Source organism: Adiantum capillus-veneris, chromosome 21 (assembly GCF_014529385.1).
Source record: "Adiantum capillus-veneris isolate H3 chromosome 21, ASM1452938v2, whole genome shotgun sequence".
In the NCBI taxonomy this organism is placed as follows: domain Eukaryota; kingdom Viridiplantae; phylum Streptophyta; class Polypodiopsida; order Polypodiales; family Pteridaceae; genus Adiantum; species Adiantum capillus-veneris.
In genome coordinates this window covers 60,565,718-60,583,961 of record NC_140951.1, presented here as the reverse complement: position 1 = coordinate 60,583,961, position 18,244 = coordinate 60,565,718, and the positions used below count along the sequence as shown (strand labels likewise).

At 39.5% G+C, this 18,244-nt stretch overlaps 1 protein-coding gene across 1 annotated transcript in view; it reads right to left on the bottom strand.

Annotated features, from left to right (window-relative positions):
* Positions 1–11,008: 11,008 nt before the first annotated feature.
* Positions 11,009–18,244, bottom strand: part of EBS5 (HCP-like superfamily protein) — a 75,144-nt gene continuing 67,908 nt past the window's right edge. Inside the window, exons 2-6 of the mRNA XM_086493545.1 lie at positions 13,358–13,849; positions 12,379–12,600; positions 11,940–12,263; positions 11,616–11,858; positions 11,009–11,541 (exon numbers count right to left, since the gene is read on the bottom strand). Coding sequence (XP_086349671.1) covers positions 11,356–11,541; positions 11,616–11,858; positions 11,940–12,263; positions 12,379–12,600; positions 13,358–13,849 — 1,467 coding nt within the window. The 3' untranslated portion in view covers positions 11,009–11,355. The remainder of the gene's footprint in view (positions 11,542–11,615; positions 11,859–11,939; positions 12,264–12,378; positions 12,601–13,357; positions 13,850–18,244) is intronic.

Here is an 18,244-nt window from a genome sequence, read left to right as displayed (position 1 = left end):
CTACTGCACTGAATTTGTGACTTGTAAAGTATACCAAGTATTCTATCTTCCCATTAGGTTGAGCCAAAATTGCCCCTATTTCCATACCAAATGGATCCACATGAACATGGAATATCACTTCCTAGTCTAGTTGACAAAGAAATGGCTTCTTGTTAATGGCTTCTTTTCAAACATTAGAAACTTGACTCACATTCTGGGTTCCATACAAACCTCGCTCCCTTCTCAATCAATTTATATAATGGAAGAGCCTTTGTTGAAAACATATGAATGAATCTTCTATAAAGATTATTATACTCCAGGAATGAGCTCAACTCAGAAACATCTGTCCCAGTGATCTTGCCTATTAGACACATCATACCTTGTCCCTAAAGCTATCCTTTCCATACCATAAAGGTTGACTTAAAAGGATTTAGACATATCCATTTTTTGTGCATCTCTTGCACACCATTTCCAGGAAAAGGAGATGCTTTTTAAAAAAATTTAAAAACACAATAAAATCATCTACAAATATTGCCACAAACTTGTGCAAAGACTAGCTAAAAGTTTCCATCATGCATTGTTGAAAGGTTGCTAGAGCATTGCATAATCCAAATGGCATTACTAAGCACATAAAAGATCCCCATTCATTGATAAATGTCATTCTTTCTCTATCCTCTGGTTCTATTTTCAACTAATTGTAGCCACTGTAACCATCCATATAACTATACATCTCATGAGCAACAATCTCATCCACCATCATATTGGTAAAAAAAAGAGGAAATGGGTCCTTAATTGTTTGAGCATTACTAAGTACATAAAATCTCTCCATTTAGTGATGAATGTCATTTTTTTCTCTATCCTCTAGTGCTATCCCCAATTAATTGTAGCCACTATATCCATCCATGAAACTATACATCTCGTGGCCAACAATCTCATCCACCATCATATCGGTAAACAAAAGAGGAAATGGATCCATTCAGCTTTGATAATCAACACAAACCCTAAGATTCCCATTCTTCTTTGGGACAACCACTATAAAAAACAACCGATCACTACTTGCTACTTCAATGATGAACCTTGCTTTCAGTAAATTTTTGATATCTTCCTTCACTTTCTTTGCAAAATTTGGATTCATTTTGTACATGTGGAGCCTTCCTGGTTATGCATCTAGTTTTAGTGGTACCCTATGTTGACATACCTCAAGATCTATACCTTTTAGATGTGTATGCTCCCAAGTGAATACATAATTATACTTTTGGAATATCTGCGGTCACTTTCTTATTTGATTTGTAGATGGAAATTTTCTCCAACCGTATTGGAGTGTGTGTGCATCCAATTCCAAAATGTGCCTTGCGAGAAGGTTACTTGGCACATTAGGTCTCCCAATGAGCCCCCAGTATGGTATGGAAATAGAGTGATCCAGAGTGACTCTGTAGTGAATCCGATGTATCTAACAATGGAGGGGTGCAAAGTTTGCATGCCCTGCTCAATTTGGAAGCTATCAAACTTTGCTTATGTCCCTCCCTTGTAGAATTTCCCTATGCTTTTAATAGTATATAAGCTGCAAAGACCAAATGAGCTTGCCTCATTCTTGGCACCTTGTACCAGGGCTTTGTGGATAATGCCTATCAAATGCACTCACTTAGCATTCAACGTTGTGCACATGAATGTTCAAGTGTCGTTGGTATCCAATCGATCATGATGGCTCCTTGCGCATCTCGTGCCATCTTGATTCGCTTGGGCAAAGTGGATTGATCCTAGACTTTCACTCTCTTCACCTTTACCTTCTGCTCCTCCCACTGTTTGTCCCATTTCTCTACTTTGGCCATAATGCAAGTGGGAGGAAGGTCTTTTTTCAGGTCATTTTGTCAAGCACCATTTTGATTTTATGGTGTGGATCAAATACTCTGATTCTTGCTAGCAACAGTAACTTGTAGTGGCCTTCTCCATGCAATAGGTCCTCTGTATTCTCCCATATAGTGCTAATAAAATCTTTAACAAAAATGTTGCTTTCATTTATCTATTGGATTTTGGCATCTGTATACAATGAGATTTCTTGTATGTGCTTCTTGCGAATGGCCCGCATGATGATTTTCCTTTGGTCAAGAGTCATTTTTGCACTAGTAAAAAATTTAAATTAAATATGATTGCATAGCGCACAGACGGTTTTACACATGTTAAACTATCAGAATATTAGGTTAAAGACATGCAACACTTAAAAAAACTATCTCAAATCCCTCTCAAATCATAAGACACTGATTCACATCCTGATTGCTAGCACTAGTTTTCACAAACCATGACAATAACACAAATGAAACACATTGACTCAACAACTCAAGCGTCCGCACAATACAAATTAAAAACCCTAACACTTCAAAAAACTATGCTAGACCTTAAGACATTAGTTCACATTTTGATTGTTAACACTTCAAAAAACTAGGTTACAATATAATACATTTGGTTCATATTTTCAAGGATGAGGTGAAGAACATAGCCAAAATTTTATTTTGCCAAAATTGATACTAAATTAGAATTATGGTGATAAGCTTTAAGACAAAAAAAAAAATCATAAAAATTTAGTGCAGTTTTAACGAAAATTCCATATAACTTCTCATCAAAATAAAAATTTGCATAGATTTCAAGGTGTATGGATAGTAAAAGAACTTATTGTAGGAAGAAATTAAGCTTCATAGCTTAGTTATGACACTAGATTTTTGTTTTTAGTCTAAAAACACTAACAAAGAGGAGATATTTGGTCTTTTAAGGCCTCTTTCATTAACATGATGATGTTATGGGGAAAAACTTAAGGTCTATAATGTATCTATATGCCAATACCCATCAAGTAAGAATTTTTCAAGGTTTCAAACTCACACGCATCTTGTAATTTAAGCTCATTAAAAAATTATAGCACATAATTTCTTGCCAAAAAAACATTGCTATGAAAAACTAATGAAAGCGTGTATATCAATTTTCCATTTGTGTCCATATGAGGAATTTGTATACAAATAGGTGAAATGAATGAAAATAAGCTAAAAGTGGAATTTATTTTAATAACTAATCTTTGATAAATAAAAAAGAAGAATTACAACATGTGCAGTTTGTGGGATATGACATAACTCAACAAAAGTGGCTTGCGTAACCATCAAATAGTATCACCTTATGTAATGGAGTTGTAGATGTAGTATATATGTATTATATGACATTGCAAATTTAGATAAATTAACAGCTTCTTGTGGTCACTGATTGAATTCATAAATGTTGCATATTTGATCCCAGCAACTTTCTATATTTAATTTTAGTCACAAAGAGTTTTTTTTTTTCATTTGAAAATTGCAAGAATGTCAAACAAATATATAAGTAGTTACAATGGATTATTGCATGCACCTTACTCATTATTTTCTTAGACTAGAGTACAAACTTTAGTTAAACATTGATTCTTGTTTTGCATAGATGCTTTTCATGACTGTAGTTACTATTGAAGCTATGTACAATAGTGACGGGTTATAATTTTTATGAGTAGTTTGGATAACATTTAATAAGTTGGCAAAAGAATTTCTTGAGATGTTTTTTGAATTTTATGTATCATTTTATTTAAACTCGTGAAATAAAAAACTAAAAATTCTTTTTTGGTACCAAACTAGTGTTAACATAATAAAGATAGTTGACAAATAATTCAACAAATAGTTGTTATATAGTCATAATTTTATTTTGTTTCTTATAGATACGTTATGATTTGATACAAAATACTTTGGCAAAAACACTCAACACAAACATTTATAGACATTAGGAAAATTTGTATACAATTTACTCTTCACAATTGCGTTACCAACCAAGAATTTTGTGTACATAATACTCAAAAAAATACATGCTTCTAACAAACAACACACATTATCCGCACTACCAACCAAGTGCCACTCGAATTTAAAGAGTAAAAATAGTTTAAATAAGAGCATCATATGGCCGCGCTTTAATGATCGATGCCCATATGTTTTTTTTGCGTGGGAAAGGGAAATTGATTCACCATAATGATACTAGTATCTGTACGTTACCGATGTAGTACCCCATAAGATGAGCCAATACTTACCACAAGGACATCATATTCACTGCCTAACCAAGGTGATGCCCCCGTGGTAAGCATTGTTTTGTGGAACACCTAACGCACACACCCACGTTGTGTAGTAAGATGCCATGTTATTTCCATGCAATATGACACAAGGCACACTACCACACAATGTACACACAACACAAACACACGTGTTGTGTGGTCACGTACTTTGCTACTTCCGTGCATTGCAATGTGAAGCACACTCTTTCACGACCCCCTCATTCCTTCTCTCTTCTCAACGTACCTCGCAAGGTCGTCGTCTCTCACTCTCTCTCTCTCTCTCTCTCTCTCTCTCTCTCTCTCTCTCTCTCTCTAGCATTGAAAATGCTACCCCGCGAACCTGTTTGGGCCCTCCTTTTTATTATGTTCGGGAAAATCAACAAAAAGGTAAGATAAAAATTTAGGAGAAAATTACACTTGTTGTGTGAGGTCAACATCGTGTGGCTGCTGAGTAGCCTGTCAACTTACTGCATAGTAGCAGTTGGCTCTAGAAGGGGGGTCCTACTATAACAAGTTACAGTTTTAATGATGAAATAAAATTTATATATACACGTTTTTTATTTCACGAGTTTAAATAAATAAAATGTATATATATTAAAATGTATATATATATATATATATATATATTGATTTTGTCCTCTAGCATATATATTAAAATGAATTTTATGTATCATTTTAATGCATGCATACATATTTTACATAAGATGATATTACACCTACGTGAGAGTCTCAAGAAGAGCCCTTGTCTACATCCATGGCTTTTGTAGCCTCTATATGGTAGCCTCCAACTCCTCATTGGGAAACTTTTGGTACTCTGTGATGTCCTTTGCTATCTTCTCCATCAAAATGACAACATATCATAACATGCCCTTCAAGGCCAATAGTAGCCCAAGGTGGGGAGCATTGCTATGACCTGTTTGAAAATAATTTTAGGTTACAATCAACCATTTGGTTTGAATGAAGATTAGAGAGAAAATAGAGTGGCACATAAGACTAGAGGACAAAATCATATAAAACTTACTTAACAATACCTCAAAAACTACCCTTTCTCGTTGGAGGTTTAGTTTCCCTGCCTAAAAGTTGCTTGAACAAGTCATGCTTTCATGAGGAATTTCAAACCCCCAACGCTGAAGCCCACCCAAGCAACACCTCTTGGGAATAGAAAAGTTATGGAGGTAGAGAGACAATATATTTATGATTAACAATAGACTCTTAAATTTTAGTTTCTCAAAAGAGATCTATTTACATCCTTTATCACGTCCTTGCCATGACCAAAGGGAGATGATTAGGAGAAATAGTCCATAGGTGATCAATTGCTACAACAAGGGGTGCAAGTTAACCTTTGGGGAGTCCACCATCTAAATACATATACAACACCTGCATTGAAGAGGTGTTTTTGAATCCCTCTGTGCACACACATCATTATAAATAATATGAACCTTTTTCCTTCATAAACTTATAACCTTTCTCCAAACTTCCATTGTTAGCCCCTCTCGTAGATGGAAGTCTCCATCTCTTAGAAATCTTAAGAACCTTTCCTAGCGGATTCTTGTGCTATGCCTAGAGGTTTTAAGACTTATGGTGGATTTATCAAAGATCTTACATACCCATGCATTTACAAGTGCCTACAACATTCCTCTATGGCTCTCACCATATCAAACCCATGATGGCTTTCCGTGACAAGTATGCTAGAGTATTCATATATTGATTCGTAGTGCAAACTTTCAAGTTAAAAATATAAGTTATTAAGGGATTTAAAACTCCAATGTTGTAATTTTGACCTTGAAGATAAAGGTACAATGGAAAAAGTCCAAGTCCTCATAAATAAGTTTTGCTTGAGAAGTGAATGTAGATTTTTATCTGAGTGCCTCTTAATGCATTTTATGTGTCAAACAAGGCTAGCTACTATTTGCAGCCGCCTATGTCGCCACATATGGGTTTTCACCCAACCGTTCGTTGGGCCCATTTAGAAGCTTTAGACACAGCCACGCACTACAACATATTGGCTTATTTATTATATTTTTTCAATGCGGTCGCTTTCAACTTTATCCTTGCTGATTTTTAAATCATGAATTGTACATCTGTCATCCACAAATTTGACAACGAGACCAAGTCTTGCAAGTGCAAATATAGACTTGGAGCTTTTATTTGTGCTTTTTTTTAATGAAGATAAATGTCAATTTTTTGCAAATGTTCTAATTGTTTGAGATTGATAATTGAAGTGCTTATCTATCTGCTAATCAAGAAGATTAGCATAATTGTATCAAAAAGCCCATATAAATGTTAAATTTTAGGTGAAGGGTCTTGAAAAGATGATATAAGAAGGAGTTTTTTATCAGCTATGGATGGCGCAATGCCAATTCTATTGATGCACTACCAATCCTTTTTTGTTCTCTCTAGATTAAAGCAAAATCAAAATAAAGGTGTCATCAGTGAAACGTGCAAATCCATGCCAACCTTGACATCCTCAAAGTCCAAAGATTTGGTGCTACCTTCCCCTAGCTTTGTCAAGGACACATATCAAGCTAAAGGTCAAAGCTAGAGTAGGGCTTCCAAATTCCTTGAACCTAATCCCAGATGCATTCACATCATAGAACCCACAAAGAGCAAATAGCATTAGATTGAGTAATACCTTCCCCTAGCTTTATTGAGCACAATATTAATGAAAGAGAAAATCTAAAGTAGAGCTTCCCAATGCGTCCAACCTCAAAGACCCATGCCCATCTACATTAAAGAATCCAAGAGGCCTCTTCACACTAAAAATTGGACATGTGACACAAGATTCTTGAATAATTCCAAAGAATAGCTCCACAGCTACAAATAGGAAGACAAGGATCTACCAATCAAAGTACTCATCACTTGGAGAACAACAAAATTCAAGGCAAGTTCAAGTGCCAAAAACTCTAAGCACACCTCCCATGCTAGGTGCTAGAGATAAGTATTAATGGGTCAACAGCCAAAAAAAACAAAGGACTCAACGTCAAAAGATGGCTAACTACTCATAGGTATTGGATGCACAAGGATTTTATGAAGTTCAAAAATATTTGTGATTATCAGCTTCAAAAGTCACAGGGTATATAGCACATAGTCAAGACCAATAAAATGCAATCCAAGAAACAAACCTAATAGTGGAAAAAATTTACTCAAGGATTAAAGAGCTATAATTGCTTCAAAGGCCTACTTGCATCCTCAAATGCCCTAGAAATTGCAAAAATTTATACGAAGCTGGTTAGTAGAAGCAAGAGTGTACAACAAAGGTTTATGAAAATAGGCATGATTATAGTTTACACCATTGGAATATTAGTAGACCAAAAGCTATCTAGGTAGTAATTAAAAAATAATTGTTTTATAAATTGGGGTAACTACTTGCAGAGCTTAAAAAGGTAGCACAAAACAATGTTCAATGAACATCTTGATGGTGGAGAGGGATAGTACATGATCAAAAAAGAGATCATGTTGTAGGGAGAGGAGATTTGGATTGAATAAAGAAAGAACCTTGTTTGTGATTTTAAGACACCTTATCAAGTTTTTGCAAAGCTTAAATGCAGCTTTGGAAGTTCAAAAAATGGTAATTGAAATTGATCCAATAGCAAAAGTTTTAACAAAAGTGGTGATAGTGAAGGATTTTAAGATGCCACAAATTAGCTATTATAATTTAGAGACATTGTTGGATACCATCAATGAGAAATGTTAGGGAATATGACATAGCTAAGTAGATAATTGAGTAGTTTACTTAATGGAGAGAGATAATTTTCACACACGAGAGATTATAGAGTAGAGAGAGAGAGAGAGAGAGAGAGAGAGAGAGAGACAGAGAGCACGATATACGTGGTTCACCCAATGTGGGCTACATCCATGGAAAAATAGTCACTCAATGGCTTTAATACTTCAAAACAAGAAGTAGATTACAAAGAGATTATACCCTTTTGGAGCTCCCACCTTGCTTGTTACTCTCACCACCTGATGTCCACCTTGTTGCATCAACTTAACAATGCCTTACCTCTTCAAATCCATTTTTGTGTGTAAAAAAATGCATCCTTTTATAGGCCAAAAGGGTTGCCCTCTCTCATGAGAGGCAGCCGTGTGTAGCCGTCCTTGTGTAGACAAGGTCGAGTTGAATTCTCCCATGCACCAATGTGTGGCAGCCCTTGAGATGACAAGTCCAATTTGAAATCGGCCACCAGCCAACCAACTGGCCATTTTTCGACTACTTTCTAGCCACGATCCGGCCATAATATTCTGGCGAGTGAAAATTTTGGTTTTCGACGAGTGATTTTTCTTCACGAACGATGGCTTCTCCTCATAACGCGGGATTTACAAATGTGTATTTTTAACACAAAAAAATTACAAGCGGTAAATCAGGCTCCATACTTGACAAGAAAGTTGTAGAGAAGCATGAGCAACAAGATCATATTTGAATTAGCAGCATTCAAATTCAAAGAATTAAAAAGAGTGTTGATTGTTCAAGCAAATGTTAAGATAAAAAAGTTTCAATGACGAATGCAATCACGATTGAAGTGCATCATTCCAAGCATCAGTAATGGAGTATAGAGAAAGAGATTTTACTTGAATATGAAAAAATTGTTTTAAAACACTTTTAGGGGAAGATTAGTTGTTCTTGTACCTTGAATCAACATCCAAGTAGCACACTTGGGCATCCATAGACCTCTTTCACCTAGTTTTTCTCTTTAATTCTCTACGTCATGAGATCCTACTGACAAGGAATGGCATATCTAGTAGGTGCAATTGGCCTAGAGGACTAGGAGCACAACGACAACTTGTCTAGATGCTAGTTCAATTCCCTGGCCACACCTATCTAGGTACACTTTCCCTTAATCGAGTACTCCCATATAGGCTCCCACATAGTTCAATTAAACGAGTTTGTCTAATAGAGAGACAACATGCCTATATATAACTAAGTCAGTTACCATAGTGGGAGTTTGTTGAATACCTCTTGTGATAAATGACATAGGTTGAAAAGATTGGTTCTCCGCCCTCTTACTATTTCCTTGCCCAACCTACAAATGGACTCACTTGTACTCTTTACCCTCATAGCAATGAAACATGTTGGGTATGCGGCCACTTACTTGAGTTGATTCAAAAAGAAGCTTCCCAATGAAATTCCTCATGACCATATCCTTTTAGTGGGACATGTTTAATTTTGAAAAGTATGGTAGGATTTTTAAAACACGACTTTTGGAAATTTACATTTACTAAAATGGTATATTTATCGCCTTCAAATTTTACAAAATGGGCATATACAATGCTAGAAAATTCTTCAAAAAATGAGTTTTTTAAATATATTTTGGATGCACATTACACGCAAGATTTGTAGTAGGTGCACCCCCAAAGTAGGTTCACACTTAATCTAGATCTACATCGACAAACATAGAAGATGGCTACCCATTTTTCGATGGATGCATTTTAGTATCTATTTTCAAATTGATGTATGAGAAAATTGATTATGGTGAGATAGCAAAACCTCTTTTTATCTTATTCGGCTAGGATGTAGCTAGACATCATTTCATGTAGCATCCCAATCTCATGTAGTGATTTGCAAATGTTGCAAAGCTTGAAATTAATGTGTGGAACTTTCCAAGAAAGCAATTTCCAAAGTAACGAAGGTAAGCATCAGGCAATAGGTGACATTTGTTTAGTGACTAGTCATAATATTGGAACTTGAGAGTGTCACCCAAGCTCTCATGGGCAAAGAGTTTAGAGGCCAAAAAAAACTCAAAAGCCTAGAACTTTCCAAAAACACAAAGTGAGGAAGGTGAGCATCTGGCAACAGGTGACATTTGCAGTCATAATATTGGAACTTGAGTGACCCAAGCTCTCATGGGCAAGAGTTTAAAGGCCTTAGGATACTCAAAGCGTGCTCATCTTAAAAATACCATGCCATCACTATATCCATAGTACAAATATGCAATCGCTGCATGGGCATGTTTATGGCAATGCCAATGTGGGCTGAAACAATGGTTCTTATCGAATGGTATATAAAAATGTCTCCACCCCAAGTCGAACGTATGAATTTGCCAAACTAAGAGCACAAACAACTTTCAAAAGCACTATCCGATCTTTCATACTTTTTACTTTTTTGGGCTAGAGCCGACGAGGTCATGAAGCTAGATTACGTCAAAGTCGAAGATCCAAAAGCGTACAGCAATAGGGAGAATACACGAGGGACAAAGAGAGAGAGAGAGAGAGAGAGAGAGAGAGAGAGAGGCCATTAGAGGCGAAATATTGGGATATGCAATGCACACTGGCGAGGATCAGGAGAGGGAGGCTGGTGCACAGAGTATTACGAGTGTTGAGATGCCAGCACCTCATTCGAGGCTCAAACTTTGGATTCTACATGCTGATGTGTTGCAGATCTGATGCCTGTAGCTCTGATTACGACAGGTTTGTGCTGTTGGACGGCCCAAAGGGCCTGCCAGTAACTAGCTCCTACAAAGACCTAATCAAATCCTTCATCTTTACCGAAAACCATGCTTCATGCAGGCAGTATCTTAGATGCTGAGGGTGCAAAATAGAGCAATTTGTTGCCATTCGAAACAATGTATCATGCAAAGAGTTCCACAAGTGGTAGCTTACTCACTCCCTCTTGAACATACAAGGTCACCCTTGAAAAAACTCTTTTTATAAAGGTTTGCTTGTTAGTCTTTGTTCCAGAATATTTGCAACGCATTACTCACTATCAACCATTGTTGAATTTGATATTACCCTCTTCAGCATTTGTATAAGGTTTCAAGTCAGTTTTCTTAACACTCAAGCTTACACAAGACACAAACTTGATGCTGGTCAAGCTCTGGTAACCAACAAGTGGTGTGTGCACACACCAATAATGATTCTACACACACACCCGTAAATTGAACTACACCAACACTAACTCTTATGGCCTCAGCACGCATTACTGCACATCAATTTTGACCTCAAAAGTGCTCAATATACGACATTCAGAAAAGAATACAGAGGAGACTCTAAACCACAATGGCTGCAAATGTCCGTAAGGAGTCTCCTTTAAGCATACAATTGGAAGCCTAGACCTACCAGTGATATGATGATACAAAATAGCTTGATGCCCATTTCATTTCGTAACTGAAACATGGCTACCACTTGACTTCTGTCATGCGAAATCATGTAGCTTATCAATGTAACACGTATAAATGCACAATTGTTGCATGTCTTACAGATTATCGGACTATTGAGAGGGGGAGAGGCTTAGTTTTCTCTAGAAGCTGCTGAAAGGGCAGAAAATGATAATACAAAACTCACTGTGCCGGTTGTGGCGGCGGCGGCAGGACTTGAGCAGCCATTCGCCTTCGTCTGAGATACAAAACTGTTAAAAGACAAGCAAATAGAGTGGCCAAGGTGATGTTTCCTTCATCAAGAACCACCTTCTTGAACCAGTCACCCGCCCCTGGTAAAAACTCTGGAGCAGCGTCCAACAACTTTACCTGCGAATTCCCGGAAAAACATATTAGCTTTAATGAAAAGTTCAAGATATTCCTGATCATGCCCGCCCACATACCAGAAAACTGTTTTTATGATGCTGACGTAGCCAAAGGCCTGTCAGTGCAAGGTATACTGGCAAAGCAGCTGAAGAATCCGTCCGAACCGCCTCATCATAATATCTTTTCGCAAGGTGGAAATCCAAAGGAAGACCTTCACCATGCTCATGCATGTATCCCAAATTGAAGATGGCTTGCGCATTCGCTTGCAGACGTGCATGATTATAAGCACCGGCAGCACGCTCTAGGTCTCTCTCTGTTCCCTGTAATGACAACTTTCACCAAGTTATAATTCTACTGATAAATGATCATGGTAACAAGCATTCGACAACTCGTTCAGATACCCGGCCATAATAGTATGCATCTCCCATCAGTAAAGCAGCATCATCATTCCCTTGCTCTGAGGCATGCCACCACAATGTATGAGCTCTCCTGTAGCGTTCTCCAGTTTTGCAAAAACCAGACTCTCCCAAGCAATATTCTTCCTCATGGTATCTCTCTAGAATCCATGCGGCATTGCTTTGAGCAATCTCATAGCCAAGCTCAGCTGCCCTTGAATACAATAATAAGGCCTTTCCAATGTCACCCTTCAAATAGCTCTCTAGAGCCGATCTCATGAGTGATCCCCAAGGACCTCTTTCAGCCACCATTTTGTACAAAACTGTTGCCTGGAGAATATTGGCACTTCATTAAAATCCTTTCACGAGCACAGAAGAAAACTGTCTACCAACATATAGCAGTCCCATGTAGGATCAAAGAAGAAACTAAAAGAAAACAGGATACCATTGCAAGGTCCTTCTTGACACCCATTCCTTTCTGAAACAACTTTGCCAGTTGATAGTAAGCCTTTGGATGACCATAACCAGCATTCGCAGCCGCCACAAAGTATTCACTTGCAACTTCCACATCCTTCTTCACTCCTTTCCCTTGGAGGTATAAAACTCCCAGATTGTAGTGACCATCTGGATCCTTATGCTCCGCTGCTTTCTTGAAACACTCTCTGGCCTGCATTTGACAGTAAGATGAATGAGTACATCCAACCCTAAATCTGTTGTGACTACAGTTCATAATCTTCCCCCGTTCTTGCAAGGAAACTCAAGCAAAATAATTTGTCAAAAAAACATTCCTCCCATATGACGAAAACCCACAAATAGCTGGCTTTAAATTACAAGTACCCTCCTAACAGGAAGGAATGGCAAATGAGTGAAGTTCTATATTTTTTGACCATGAGAAAAATTAATAATACCATAGCTAGCTGGAAAAGAAAACCCCATCCATTGCATGCTCTGCAAGACCCCAGGCTTCAATCCATCGCAACCTTAACTCTGTGTTCCATATCTTTGACATACTTCTTACCAAAGAAAATATTGAATGTCTGCAGTGAGAATGTTCTAAGAATCATTCTCCTTCAAAGTGGTGTGCTAGGACAATTCACCAAACGAGTTACTATTCCTCTGTGTTTACCAGCAAAATGAACCAAAGCCTCCCTAATAGATCCCCATCTGCAGCACGAAAACTAGTAAATCTTCATGAGCCTTGCAGAACTTTCAGAATGGCGTCACTATACACCCCGACTTGTAATGTCAAACATGCCTTGAACCTTAGATCTTCTGGATGTTTTTAGTGATTTCTAGACACAACTCTAAAATTCAAGACATAAAGTCTCTAGATAGGAGCCCACATGAGAAATCTATAGTTGAAATGATTGAAGGCCACAGCCACGTGCAGCATCGATGAATCATACAAGGATAAAGAAACATACCATAGTGTAATTTATCTTGTCCACACCAAGCCCTTTAACATGCAAGTATCCAATACCATTGTATGCTGAAAAATGCTTATTTCGCAAGGCCGCTTTGAACCATTCAAGCGCTTTTGTAAAATTCCTCTCTACCCCATGTCCTCTTGCATAAATTTCTCCGACAAACTCCATTGCAGCTGTGTCCCCCTTTTCGATTGCCTTCAGGAACCAGTCTAAAGCCTTGGCATCATCCCTTCGAATTCCTCTCAAACCAGAATAATAGAATAATCCAACCCTGAACATGGCTCCAGCATTCCCTTTACGTGCTTGATATTCAAGAATCTGAAAGTCGTCATCTTCCTCCCCTCGAGATTTTTTCAAGGCATCTTTATTTTCTTCTAGCCCATCATTGAGCGGAACAGGTTCAACCAAGGGACTATCAAAAGCACTTGAAAAACTTGCAACTGCTGTCCGAGCGAGCTCTGCATAAAGTCGTACTGCCTCCTCGTTCATCTGCACAATTAAACACAGATGAGTTAGGCATATCTTGACAAAACAAGAATCCAGAATTTACAGAAAGAACTACCCAGAACATCCACTAGCTTGGCAGATTCGCCTCATTATTTTTGAGTATCTCATTGGAGCCAACTATTGAAACACTGAGATTTGGAGAAGAGTACGTGGTGCATCGGTGCTCAAACAGAGTCACAGCAGTCCTTTCTCAAAGAAAAACCTGGTGTGAGAGTCTTATGGCCCGAGTTCACCTAAATGGAGTTGTTTTTATGGCAGCAAAAGACCAGCCAACAAGGCGCAAGAAGAAAAGGGAAGATGGAGAGAGAGGTTGCACAAGGTGTGCGTGCGGGGCGGGGTGGGTGTGTGGGGGGGCACTCGCCACTGTCCAACAACACCTGTCATGCCCTAGCGCTGTGCCTATCGTCTGCCTCTCGTCCTGCCAAGGTATCAATCTTGAGTCCATGCAATTGTGACCTCTCCCACTCTTCATGACGCGTCAGGCTGGTGCTTCTCTCTTCATCCTTCCTATGTGCTGCTGCTCGAGTCTCCCGAGATGTGTCCATAATGGCCCATTACATTCCACACTGTCATGTATAGCTCTGTGTATGCTGTCATTATAATGTGCAGCAGAAGTGATTGATGGTGAATGCTCAGGATGAGTGCTCAATGTGTACTCAAGGTTCCTTTAACTTCATGAGAGGGTTCCTTTTATCTTGTGAGATAGATGTGCAAAAGACTAGAGAGAGAAGAGAGATATTGTGAATGAAGGTTCTGTGACTGAAAAAGAGAGAGAGAGAGAGAGAGAGAGAGAGAGAGAGAGAGAGAGAGAGAGAGAGAGAGAGAGAGACTTAACACCATATGGGGTCCCAAACCCTCCTCCAAGCCTGTCCCCCCCCTCGCTAAAAAGGTATTTACTTTAGATTGCACAAATGTTGATACAATGGTCCTAGAAGCTGAGATATTGACGCGATCTTGCTACCGATGCTTGGATCTAAGAGGCGAAGGGCTGAAATGCAAAAACGCTAGTGGAATTGATGGGATCTGCATCTGTCGATGAGGCTATGGCTGATCTGCTATGGCCTATGTTGAGGTTTGAGGTTGGGCTGAAAACTGAAAACGCTGGCTGACCTTAGGGCTGAATCTGGAAACGCTGGTGTCACTGCTGGATCTGTGATGGTATGGCGAGGTTATGTTTGAAAACTGCTTAACCTAGGGCTGAACTGATGCAAAAACGCTGGGCTGACCTGATTGGAGGGAAAACGCCATGGCTGAAAACTCTGATACTGCTGTTGGGGAAACATCAAGGGGCTGGTTGCCCATCGGGTGCTAAGGGTACTAACTTATAATCGGTGGGTGACCTTGGGGGTCACTTATATAGGAAATAAATGATGGGTCAAGCAGAGGCTTCAGGAAAACCCCCCAACTTGGTATAAAAATGCATGGTAAATGTCACTTAATAATAAGTTATTAACTCACTTTATAAAAGGTGCTTCATATGCATTTAATTCACTAAGCTTGGTACTGATGCAACTACGAGGGAACACTCCCCACCTTTCCCGCTGCACCTTTGACAATACTAACCTCAAAGCCCCCTTTGAAAGAGAAGTATCCACAAAAGTACGCTCTTGAGTAACCACTGACTCAACCCCACATCAGAATGGAACAACCATTGTCACTGGAAGCTCCATAGAGAAATCCAAGAGCCCCCCTCAGAAGATGGGAAGCCCCCTTCCTTCAATCCTCAAAAAAGAGAATAGAGTAAGTACCAAAAAGAAATCTCAGACAACCTGGAGTAAAACTGCTTCCTTTGTAGCTAAATAGTAGACTCAAGACCCAAAGAGGATCACACAATCGGTAAACTCAATCTACTAGGAAACGGAAGACCACAAACTTGACAACCTTTGTGCCACAAAGGTGGTCATAAAACCTGAGTCTCATAAAACTCAAGACCCAAAGAGGATCACACCATCAGTAAACTCGATCTACTAGGAAACGGAAGACCACAAAGGTTGTCACCTAAGGATGATGTTTGCCAAAGAAGCCGTTGAGGTCCCACAAGACCTAGCTACTCAAGCAAACTCCCTGTGATCAAACCATACGTCCGCCACTAATCCGTCAAGATCAGACATGTAGAAACGATCCAATATAATATGCCAAACTCTCATGAATCCTTCATGAGGTTCCCCTCAGTGAAGAAGAGGTTGAGGGAAGAAGATGGGGAAGTCAAAGACGAGGGTCCAAAGCCTCCACATACCCAAATCAGCTCCGAACTGAGAAAAACGAAGATAAAAACAGCAAGCTTTCTCTCTCTCAATCAAGTCCAATTTGGCACTGGATCAACCTACACCAAGCATCCAAGGTGGTTGTGACACCAAGGCTCTGATACAATGTCAAAATAGGCAGCAGAAGATGCAACGAAGACATGGATTAGCCTCCGATCCGGTGGACACCTTGACTACAATCTGGCTGGATTCCGAAAAGATCCTCTTAACACTAGAGACTACTTGCAATGCCATATACATAAGCAAGGCAAGTATGGAGAAGAGAGATCATTGACATAAAAGGAGACTAGGAAATCTCAAAATTATATATATATATATATATATATATATAGAGAGAGAGAGAGAGAGAGAGAGAGAGAGAGAGAGAGAGAGATCTTGTAATGTACAACGGAAGTGATTGATGGTGAATGCTCACGATGAGTGCTCAGTGCATACTCAAGGTTTCTTGTACTTCATGAGAGAGTTCCTTTTAATTCAGAAGAGATGTGCAAAGACTAGAGAGAGAAGAGAACGATATTGTGAGTGAAGGTTCTATGTGTGTGTGTGTGTGTGTGTGTGTGTGTGTGTGTGTGTGAGAGAGAGAGAGAGAGAGAGAGAGAGAGAGAGAGAGAGAGAGAGGACTAACACCAAATGGGGCTCCAAACCCCCCTCCAAGGGCCCCCCTCTCTATCGCTAGAGAGGTATTTGCTTTATATTGCACAAATGCTGATACAATGGTCCTAGATGCTGATGGCATCTTGCAAAAGATGCTTATCTCCGAGGCTAAAGGCTGAAAACTGAAAACATTAAGGATGTTGAATGGGGTCAGCCACTTCGACGAGGCTTGTGCTGAACTACTGTCAACGATGGGCTGAATATTGAAAACGCTCGTGCTGATGGGGTGATCTAGTGTGCAAAAACGCTAGAGATGCTGAGGTATTGAGAGTACTTGGTGCTGGTACTGAGGCTACTGACTTATGCTTGAGAAGTGACCCCCTAGGGTTACATATATAGGGAATTAAAGTTGGGTCGGGCAACGCAACTAAAAATCACAGGATTTCTAAAAATGTCACTTATTAATGAATTGAATAAACTCACTTATAAGAGGTGCTTCACATGCAAATAAATGTCTAGGCTAGGTACTAATGCAACCCTATGGGAACAGTCCCCAAAGCCTTCATGTAGCAAACACTCGCTATGCTTATGTGCAATCAGAGGGTATGCAACTAATCTAAAGTGCCTGGACATGCACGTCCTGCATACAAGCTCACAAGGGTGCTAAGACTTCCTAAGCTATCCTAAACCCTAGAAATAGGTGTTAGCTTGTCCACATGCACATAGGGTTAGATGTGCATGTGACATCCCCCCTTTCAAGGTGAGGTACTCGTACCGAGCTGCATTGCTTTCGTATAGTCTGCCAACAACTAATCTGCGAAGAAATCTTTGTCATCCCACTATGCTGCGTGGGTGTTGCGATACTTATGCACGTGCACATCTAACCCTACGTGCATGTGGACAAACCGTAACTCCTATTTCTAGGGCTTAGGGCAACCTAGGAAGTAATCTGTCACCCTTGTGAGCTTGTACGCAAGACATGCATGTCCAAGCACTTTAGAGTAGTTGCATACCCTATGATTGCACGTGAGCACAACCAGTGTCTGCTTGGTGTAGGCATTGGGGAGTGTTCCCATACAGCACCATTAGTACCAAGCCTAGGTAATAAGTGGCATTTTAGCATATCTTATAAAGTCGTGGGGCTCAATCTAACAATGCTCGACCCAGACTTTTGCACCTATATAGGAGGCCTAGGGGTCACCTCTCCAAATCATCCAGTACCCACAGTACAAGTACCCCCAGTACAAGGATCATACATCGTTTTCAGCCATCAGCCCATCGACAACATTGGCAGCAGAACCAGCCCAACATTTTCAGATTTCAGCCCTAGCCTCATCGTTCCTTCGCAATCCCAAGCCAGCCCTAGCGTTTTCAGTTTCCAGCCCTTAGCCTCGCAGATTCGAGCACCTACCACAAGATCCCATCAGCATCTCCGCATCTAGGACCATCATATCAACATTTGTGCAATCTAGAGCAAATACCTCTCCAGCGATAGAGAGGGGGCCCCTTGGAGGGGGGG